Source organism: Pagrus pagrus, assembly GCF_965226575.1.
Source record: "Pagrus pagrus genome assembly, chromosome: 6".
Classification (NCBI taxonomy): domain Eukaryota; kingdom Metazoa; phylum Chordata; class Actinopteri; order Spariformes; family Sparidae; genus Pagrus; species Pagrus pagrus.
This window is the reverse complement of record NC_140190.1, coordinates 560276-570597: the sequence shown is the minus strand read 5'-3', so window position 1 is coordinate 570597 and position 10322 is coordinate 560276. Positions and strand designations below refer to the sequence as shown.

The 10322-nt window shown below is 43.8% G+C and overlaps 2 protein-coding genes across 2 annotated transcripts in view; both read right to left on the bottom strand.

Moving 5' to 3' along the window:
• LOC311258615 (T-cell acute lymphocytic leukemia protein 1 homolog) overlaps nt 1-430 on the bottom strand; it is a 2352-nt gene extending 1922 nt beyond the window's left edge. Inside the window, exon 1 of the mRNA XM_084355060.1 lies at nt 1-430. This exon is cut by the window's left edge and continues 139 nt beyond it. The gene's annotated coding sequence lies outside the window, so the exon portion shown is untranslated.
• A 2215-nt stretch (nt 431-2645) lies between these two features.
• Nucleotides 2646-8849, bottom strand: fam174c (family with sequence similarity 174 member C). The gene is made up of 3 exons (XM_084354836.1): nt 8459-8849; nt 6602-6727; nt 2646-4403 (listed from the first exon to the last, which is right to left on the bottom strand). Exons 1-3 carry the CDS (start codon nt 8722-8724, stop codon nt 4400-4402), a joined length of 396 nt encoding a protein of 131 aa, XP_084210962.1. The 5' UTR covers nt 8725-8849; the 3' UTR covers nt 2646-4399.
• Nucleotides 8850-10322: the final 1473 nt, after the last annotated feature.

Genomic DNA, 10322 nt, shown 5'->3' with positions numbered 1-10322 from the left:
CGAGTCGTGAGGCGTCGTTTCCATGGAGACCGTTAATTACGACACGCCCATTAAGGCCAGATTGGGGGGGGGGCTGCACCCCGGGGACCTGCAGGGCCCCAGACCCCCGCGGGAGTCGTGTTTTCCGGCGTCTCCTCCTCCGTCACGACCCGGACACCCCCACCACACACACACACACACACACACGCACACACACACACACACACACACACCCACCCCCTTAAAGTATCTGATGTTAAAGTATCAAAAGTACTTTGGCTCTGATGAAGCATGTAATCTGTAGTAAATATTAACTAAAGTGATCAAATAATGTAGTGGAGTAAAAGTATAAAGTATCAGAAAATGGAAATACTCAAGTAAAGTATGAGTACTTCAAAACTGTACTTAAATACAGTACTATGTACTTAGTTACAACCCATCACTGTATGTATCAATAAATCTAATCTTTCTCTCTGAGAGGTTGTGAAGTACAAGTACACACAGCAGAAAACAGAAAGACTCAAATAAAGTACAAGTATCTAAAAACATCTAATACTTGAGTAAATGTACTTAGTTACTTTCCTCCACTGGTCATGCAGCTGGTTAACCTCAGATCAGATAAACAGCTGAGACAGAGGTGGGAACTGAGGGTGAGGCATCATCACACACACACACACACACACACACACACACACACACACACACACACACACACACACACACCCCACACACACACACACACACACACACACACACACACACACACACACACACGCACACACACTCAGCTCTCTCTAATTGAAACACGCCCCCTCTCTCCTCGGGGACCTGTTGCTGTTGTTGTCGTCTCTCTCGGGGCCGCCTGATTGGCTCAGATGTTTATCAGTCATCAGCTCCACGCCCACTCATCATTGGCTTGTTACAGTGACAGGCCCCGCCCCCTCCTGACCTCATCACCCTGCTGTCAGTGTTCATGTGTGATCCTGACAGAGTGCACTGTGGGAAAACAGCCCGCTGACTCTCACACAGGACGATGAAGAGGAGGAAGAGGAAGATGATCAGTGAGACACAGAACAAATATTGATCTGATCAATAAACTAAATGAACTGATTAATAAACTGTCAGGAGAAGAAGATGTAACAGTCGATCAGCTGATATGATGCTTGAACTCATCCAACCAATGAACCAGTAACACACCATCACCAGACTCCCTTTACAAATGTGGTGATTTTAAGAGTTGTTGAGTTAAAACAAACTCTCTAACGTAGTGAAACTCTGTCTCTGACAGACTCTGAATCATCGTCTCCTTCTTGTAAATTCAGCATTAAATGAAAACAGTCAGTTGTTTGTTTCCTTGTAAAAAGTGTCAGTTTGTGGCAGCATGGCTGTACCAGCCTGTCTGCTTCTGTGTCTAAAGTGCTAAAGTCTTACCTGCCAACATTTAGCAGCTGTTTGAACACACTGTTTACACTGATTTCACCATTTACACTCAATTTATGAAAGAAGAAACATTTTATTGATCTAAACATGTCACATTTTACAAACACACTAAACAGTAACCAGTATAGGCGACTTCTTTGTCCCCAGACTCCCTTAACAAATGTGTCAGTTTAGTGAGTTGTTGAGTTGGAGACACTTTATAAACTGTGTGAAACTCTGTCTCTGACTGATTCTCACTTATTTGTTGCTTCTTGTAAATTCAGCAAATGTTCTGCATGAACTTCTTTCTGTCTTTGAGTAGAAACATGGAGTCTGTTTGTCAGTGATGGACAGGTTTGTTTCATACAGAGCAGGAAGTGACATCACATCACAGGTCACTCGCAGTCAGGTACAGAACCGAGGTGAAGTTAGTTTTATGTTGGATGTTGGACAGACAGTCAGTCCGGAGACACTCAGCGGCGTCTCTTCCTCAGGTTGACCCAGCGTTGGCAGCAGGACGGTCAGCCGCCTCCTGAACCTCCGCTGCTCTGGATGCTGACTGATCAATGAATGACACTCATGTTGTTTTGACAATAATGATCCTGGATGTGTTTTGTTAATAAATGTTAACAGAATAAACCTTCAGATCAGACAAACATCAACATTTCTCCAGTTCAGCAGAAATATTACGTTTCTATAAAACGTCATGACGTTGAGTCAAGATTTAAACCAATCAGCTGTTAGATCAGGTGACTGCCAGGTGTTTCCCGTCATGCCACGGGTCCTGCAGCCGCCTCGACCCCCTCAGACTACTGTTGCCTACGTGTGCGTGACGTCGGAGCAAGTAGGGATCAATTCGAACACAAATCTACCCAGCATGCATTGTGTGCCGATCACCGCTGATCGTTTCTGCACAGGACCGACTCATCTGGACGGAGCCTCATGTCAGCTGAGAGCTGATCACTGTGATCGATCCGTCAGGAGGAGGAGGAGGGACGGCAGGTGAACAGGCTCAGTGTGTTCACAGTGAAGTGGCTCCTCCTGCTGGTGGACTCACAGCATCACATGTTAATGAGGTCATTACAGCAGGTCGCTGATGACGCTCAACTTAAAGACACTAATTATATATTTATATTTATATTATAATGATAATTTGAGATATTTCTCAACATGGTTCAATCTTTGTATTAAAGAATGATCTGAAACAACGAGAGCTTCACTAAAAATACCACAGACGCTGAAACATGTCAAAGAAAATGTGGAGTAAAGTTTTATTGTGTTGATAAAAGAGAAACTGTTGAATGTATAAACGTGTTCAGTGAAACTGTTCACATGAAACGTGAACGTTGATGATGAAGAGTCTCAAAATACAGAAATCACCTCCAGACAGGAAACGTGTGAAGAGTGAAGTGACCAATAATCATTGTTATTCATGTTAATGGTTTATAATTAGGTCAGCTCAGCTGTCATTAAAGGAACAGTTCACCCACTAATGTAAATTCACTCATTAAATAACGTCTCCTCAGATCAGGTAGTGATCTCTGAGATCACAGCAGACGAGCTGCATGGAGACATCTGATGTTTCAACCATCTCCAGCTGCTTCAGCTGTTCTTTATTTCATCAGGAGGAGACGATGGCTGAGCCTGACTTTATATCATCAGGAGATGATGACTGAGCCTGACTTTATATCATCAGGAGGAGACGATGGCTGAGCCTGACTTTATATCATCAGGAGGAGACGATGGCTGAGCCTGACTTTATATCATCAGGAGATGATGATGGCTGAGCCTGACTTTATATCATCAGGAGATGATGACTGAGCCTGACTTTATATCATCAGGAGGAGACGATGGCTGAGCCTGACTTAATATCATCAGGAGGAGATGATGGCTGAGCCTGACTTTATATCATCAGGAGATGATGGCTGAGCCTGACTTTATATCATCAGGAGGAGACGATGGCTGAGCCTGACTTTATATCATCAGGAGATGATGATGGCTGAGCCTGACTTTATATCATCAGGAGATGATGACTGAGCCTGACTTTATATCATCAGGAGGAGACGATGGCTGAGCCTGACTTTATATCATCAGGAGATGATGGCTGAGCCTGACTTTATATCATCAGGAGGAGACGATGGCTGAGCCTGACTTTATATCATCAGGAGATGATGGCTGAGCCTGACTTTATATCATCAGGAGATGATGATGACTGAGCCTGACTTTATATCATCAGGAGGAGACGATGGCTGAGCCTGACTTTATATCATCAGGAGGAGACGATGACTGAGCCTGACTTTATATCATCAGGAGGAGACGATGGCTGAGCCTGACTTTATATCATCAGGAGGAGACGATGGCTGAGCCTGACTTTATATCATCAGGAGGAGACGATGGCTGAGCCTGACTTTATATCATCAGGAGGAGATGATGACTGGATGTTTTGGTGAACTGTTCCTTTAACTGACCCTCCACAGGTTCATCGAGCCGTAAATAGATTAAAAAAACAACTTAAAGCAAAGTTCTGGTTTCTTTCAGGATTGAACTATGAACGTGACACTTTGAGAACTTCAACACAAAAACTGTTTCCAAACATTCAGACTGCTGAGTCCTGATCAGCTGTTCGTCAGCCTGCAGTAGTTAAAGCACGACGGGGAGCAGAACAGCTCTGCATGAAACAAACTAGATCAAGAAAAAATCTTAGAAAATGACTCTTTCAAACAAAAATAATAATAATAATAATAATAATTATAATGAACAAAGGAGGAAAATTTGGCCTCATGATTCTCCACAAACTCTTCAATACCACCTTAAAAAAATAAATGCTCTTCCTGCTCAGGTTCCTCGAGCAGCTTTGGCGTTTGTCTCAAAAACTATTTGGTCCATTTTTATCTTCCTGCAGTCGTCACCGGTCGGTCCTCTCCGATCAATAATCCATATCAGCTGACATCCACAGACGTGTGATCCATCAGGAGGAGATGACGCTGCAGACGAGGACGACTCATCTGAACAGAGACACAGATAACACTGATCAGATCAATCAGCAGATCATTACTTCCATCAGGAACAACCTGAGAACAAAGTTCTGGACGCTGCGGCGCCGACTCAGTTAAAGGAACATTTCACCTTTTTTAATATCTGTTCCCAATACTGGATCTGATCAGTTCAGCCGGATGTTGAAGAGCAGAACCAGCAGTACGTCCCTTTAAAGGAATAGTTCACTCTAAAACAAAATTCAGTCATCATGGACTCCCCCTCCTGCTGATGAGAAGTCCGGTGTGGTTTCTTATTCCTCAAAGTGCAGCTGCAGACCCGCGGGGTTCCCTCCTGCAGCAATAATCCATATAACGAGCGTAGATGGTGTCCGAGAGGAAAAGGTCCATAAAACTACACAAACACTTTGTAATATTCCTCCATTCTGCTCGTCCGCTGCAATCCAAGTGTCCTGAAGTGGCGACATCCAGAGTTTACTCCAGACGACCTCATTTAGTACATTTTTACAGCCTCAACAGTCGCTATGCTGCATCTGCCTGGAGGCACCGAGTCTCCCTCACAGCGTTTGCACTACGGAAGCTGCGCCGGACAAGATGAACGAGACTCGCGATAGATACACACCGGTGTTTACTTCCTGCTGCGAGTGTCAAAGCTTCAAATCACCAGTGCAGCAGATCCCTCTTGTGTTTGTGTGTCGCTCGGTCGCTCACAGCAGGAAGTAAACACCGGTGTGTATCTATATAAATGACGTCGTTTGGAGTAAGTGTTTGTGTAGTTTTATGGACCTTTTCCTCTCGGACGCCATCTACGCTCGTTATATGGATTATTGCTGCAGGAGGGAACCCCGCGGGTCTCCAGCTGCACTTTGAGGAATAAGAAACTACACCGGACTTCTCATCAGCAGGAGGGGGAGTCCATGATGACTGAATTTTGTTTTAGAGTGAACTATTCCTTTAAGGCTTCACAGAGTTTAATCAGGATCTGCAGTTTATAATTTATTATTTCAAACACATGAATGAGTTGAAACTGATGGATTTCATAGGACGGGTTCTACTGAGCAGCTCCAAAAGTCCAAAATGTAATTTTAAATTACATTTTAAAACATGTCTGGGATTCCTCCACGTACCACCAGAGGGAGCTCATGTGGCACCAGAGGCGCTGGGACCGGTCCGAGAGTCAGAACCTGGTCTATGAGCGCTTTGAAAAGCTCATCAGAGAGAAACGCTCACTTTTCTCCTCAGTAACTTGTGTCTGTCTCAGTGATGGACTGCTGTCACAGCTGCAGGACTCTGACCGATGCTTCACAGAGCAGGTCAGGAGTTTGGTTGTAACGTTTAAAACACAAATCCAGCTCTCATTTACACTCTGACAGAGAAATGCTGAAATTAAGGCTGTGAAGAGGAGATGTTCTCATTTAGAGAAAGGAGACATTTGAATGAACCAGTTAGAAAAAGACAAACAGACGTCAGATCATCTCCATCCTTCACAGCCTCACCGGACTCCATCAGCTCGTTTGTGTCTCGCGTCAGGAACACGTTAAAAACAATCTCCACGTCTGAACCGCGACTTTCAGTTTAGTTCAAGTTTCCAGAGAAAATGAGTTGAGTCAGACTCAGAACAGAAGGAGACCACACACTTCCTGTTGTTCACTTCTAACAGGCGTCAGCAGCCAGGCTGTCTGCACACATCTGGACCGAGTCATTCATAAGAGTCTGTGTGGCTCCGCCTTCATTAAAGATGGACGTTTCAGATAAATACACACAAATGTTGTTTTCCTTTACTAACTTGTTGATTTGTCTCATGAGTCTAATGATCACTGTCACCATTAATCAATTAATCGATCAATTGCGTCTTTAATCTGTTTCTTTTGTCCAGAACACAAAGAATCTTCATTTACTGTCAGAAGTGACAGAGAAGCAGTAAATCCTCACATTTAACAGCTGGAAGCAGACGACCTCCATCACATAATTAATCGAGTCTCAAAATAGTCGGCGATTAATTTTCTTTTGGTTGACTAATCGATTGATCGATTGTTGCAGCTCCAGTTGTGAGCCCTTTGTCACCCAGACTGGGAATCAGTTCTGAACTGGTTTCTGTCAGATGGTTTTAGTTTTAAGTGTCCAGCTCTGAAGACATCTGTAATAAAAGCCTGACTGAGAGAAGTAACTCAGGCTGCTGGTTAACGTGCAGCAGTCTGTAGCTGTCTGACCTGCGGAGGCTGCGAGCTTCGTACAGCGTGTCGTCCTCGTCGCTGTCCCCGCCGTCCATCTCCAAAGAGTCGTCGTAGTTTGACAACAGACCGTACTTCTTCTTCTTCTGGCTGGGCCTCTTCAGCCTGCCGACAGGACACAACGATAAATGGTCAACAGAACCGAGAACAAATCACCATGATGGATCACATGAACAACTGCTGATAAGAGACTGCGTTAAATTGAGAGATTTATGAATGGGGTTTGGTGTGACGGCTATCCACAGTCAGGACAATGTCAAAGCAGACCATTATGATGGTGTTGTTAGTTTTGTGTTAGAACAGATCGACTGATAGAACTGAACTGTTTTTGATTACATTTGAGAAATCTTCTTAGATAAATAAAATAAATAAAATCACGTTTCAGGGGCTCAAATGTTGCCATGAATGTGAGCCTGAATGTGATTAGCACTATCAGGGCGATGCAGAACTAAAGAGTGAATCCAGCAGCTTTACAAAAACACATGACTCAAATTGTACACAGTGTGTACTGTTGCTAATAGGGGAGAAAGCATTAAACTGCAGGAATTTATATGGAGTCTGGTGTGATATCTGTCCACATGCAGGAGACTGGCAGGTAGGAAATGCTGTTACTGAGGTAACACTGCAGTCGTACTCACTGCACAGCTCAGACCAGGAAGCAGCAACACAGAACTGTTCAACCACTAAACAAATGTTTCCATCAGTTAATTTACTAAACGTACTGGGAGATGCTGGTTGGTGTACGCAGGTGACGCACTGAAGAGTGGGTGCTAAATATATACAAAACAGCATAAATACCATTTTATAGCATGTATGCCTCTGCTGGTGAGAGAGGAAGTATTACATTGCTGACTTTATGAATGTAGTGTGGTGACGAGATCATAAAAATAATACATTTATGAATGGAGTTTAGTGTAAAATAGATTTTTTATATTAATTTGATGATTTATCAGTTTGACAAACAAATCAACACCTGTCTGTGGACAGATGCCACACCAAACTCCATTCATAAATCTGTGATTAATATTTTTCTCTTATCAGCAGCTCGACATAATCTGTGACATGTGATGAATGTGTTTTTCTACAGCTGGAGGAGACACAGCTGGGATCTGAGCTGACATTTATACAAAACAGTCAGACAGAAGAGGAAAATAAAACAGGCATATTATTCCACTTTCTTTTGATGATGTGTTATCTTTATATTGTCACTGACAGGACTGAATGAACGACATGATAACAGGCAGAAAGTTCTCACCACAGAGCGCTGATGCAGAGGTTGAGACCTCGAACTGTAGGTGAAGCATTTCAAAATAAATTCTGTGACTGAGATTTAAGCCGAATTGAAGATTAGCAACTAAAATCATACATCAGCACATAAATCACCGTTTACAACACATATAATTCTGCTGATGCTACAGGAAGTGTTAAATTGCTCCATTCATGAATTAGGTTTGGTGTGACGTAGTAATGTATCATTATTTTTGGATTAATCTAATAATGTATCACTTTGTATTTTTGTCGTTTTGTCCAACCTGTGACAACAGTCATGTTTAGCAATGTTACAGCCTGCTGTTCCTTGTATGAGCACGGACACTAAACCAAACTCCAGAGATAAATCTGGTGATTTCTGCTTCTGTTATCACCAGTTCACTGCACAGTGCGAGTCATGTGTTGTCCTGCAGCAGGAGGACGAACTCTTCACTTCGGCTCTTCTGAGAACATCTGGATTAATTCTGGACGATCACAGATGTTTCACTTTGTTTGCTGGACATACAGTGTTTGTCTGATTTGCTCCATATGTGAATGGAGTTTGGTGGAAGTGTGGTTAGCGCTCACCGAACAGCTCGGATCAGGAAGTAGAGGACTCCGATCATGGTGACACCGATCAGGACGTACAGGGCCCTCTGGATCATCGAGCCGTCCAGAACTCCTCCGGGACTCTTCCCGCCGCTCTGGGTCGAGTTTACCCCGCTAGAGTTCGTCACGGCGGGTCTGGGCACCGCGGTGCTGCCGACGGTGGGGTCGGTCGCTTGGTCCGCCAGGGACACGAAGAGCCAGCAGGTCGGAACCAGAACCACCGACAGAACTCTGTGGAAAGTCATGTTCACACCACAGAAGAAGAGTCGAGTGAAAAGACAGAAAGTGGAGTTTGAGCCCAACTCTTCTTCTCTGGTGACAGAAAGTAAACCCGAACCAGGAAGTCCACATCCGCCTACTGTTGACGTCACTGAGATGATGGGCTAAATTCTCCCTCAGTTTGACTCGCAGGACTTCAGGTCTTACCTGCCAACCAATCAGCGAGCTCCACACCTGCAAGAATAAAAGACCAATACTATAGATGTGTCAGTGAACGTGTAGCAGCGCGCGGACACAAAACAACACAAACCATCTGTTTTTATCCAGAATCAAAAAATGTTGAAGATATTTTCGGATGAGTTGTGTTGACTCAGCGCTTCATAACTTCTCATCTGAACATCACAGAATCACGTGTGTGTGTGTGTGTGTGTGTGTGTGTGTGTGTGTGTGTGTGTGTGTGTGTGTGTGTGTGCGTGTTATTGATGCTGGATCTCTTTAATGTCACTGTTTTAATCACATGGATGGTGAACAGAGACTTCAGGCTTTGTTTAATGAACTACAGACAGTTTCACTTCTGTTTCAAGGCCTCTGTTTTGTTCTGGTTTGTCTTTGACTGACTTCATTTCTTGTGTCGTTAAAAGAGAAGAGGCAGATGTTCATCCAACAACCTCCAACACAAGTGTTTCTATGTGTCACCTGAGAGACAAGACCCAGGGCAAAAAAACCCATATAGCATGTGTCTGTTGTTTGAGTGGTTTCAACATCCTGTAGAGATTTTACACAGTAAAATGAGCTAATGACTGAGACAGACCGGATGTGACACGTGTTAGCACAAATACATAAGTAGAATTTTAACAAAGTTTCCAAATGAAACTAAATATACCTCAACACTGAGGTGTACAGAGAACCTACACACAGATCAGTGCTAGCTGTTCGACTCTCATCACCCACTGGAGCGCATGCTGTGGGTCATCAGAACCCTGAACCATCAGGCTAAAACCTGTGGCTACTCAAACTGGACTTTTGTCAGAACCTCTAAAAGATCCAGAGCAGACAGAGAACAGGAGACAAGAAAACGTAACAACATCATCATTCCTCATGTCGCAGGAACATCTGAGAACCTCAGGAGGATCTTTAATAAACATCATATCCTGGTTCACTTCAAACCGACCAACACCCAGCAGGCATAAACAGAGTGATGTAGTTGATGCTGTTCAATGCAGCAGGACTGCACAGATTTGTACATTGGGGAGACAAAACAACCTCTCCATGAACCAATGGCACAACACAGGAGGACCAACTCCTCAGGTCCAGACTCTGCTGTCCACTTACATCTGAAGGAGACAAATCATTCCTTTGATGTAAATATGATGTCCAGAGAAGACAGGTGGTTTGAAAGAGGAGTAAAAGAATCCATCTATGTCAAACTGGAACGACCGTCTTTGAACTTTCTTACTTTCAGCTTTCGAGATGGCGCCGCTCCAGGTGGCAGCCTGTAACCGCAGCTCCCGTCGTGTTTTCCTTAATTTCCCAGCTTGGGATCAATAAAGTACATCTATTCTGTAACAGAGGAGGTGGCCTCAGACATTACTGATCACCCACCTACAATGCTGTACTGAGTTCT

Excerpts from the sequence above, each read along its gene's own strand:
- fam174c (XM_084354836.1), bottom strand. The coding sequence starts at position 8,724 with ATGACTTTCCACAGAGTTCTGTCGGTGGTTCTGGTTCCGACCTGCTGG. Across the intron at positions 6,728-8,458 it reads TTCCTGATCCGAGCTGTTCG|GCTGAAGAGGCCCAGCCAGA; the intron begins GTGAGCGCTAAC and ends TCCTGTCGGCAG.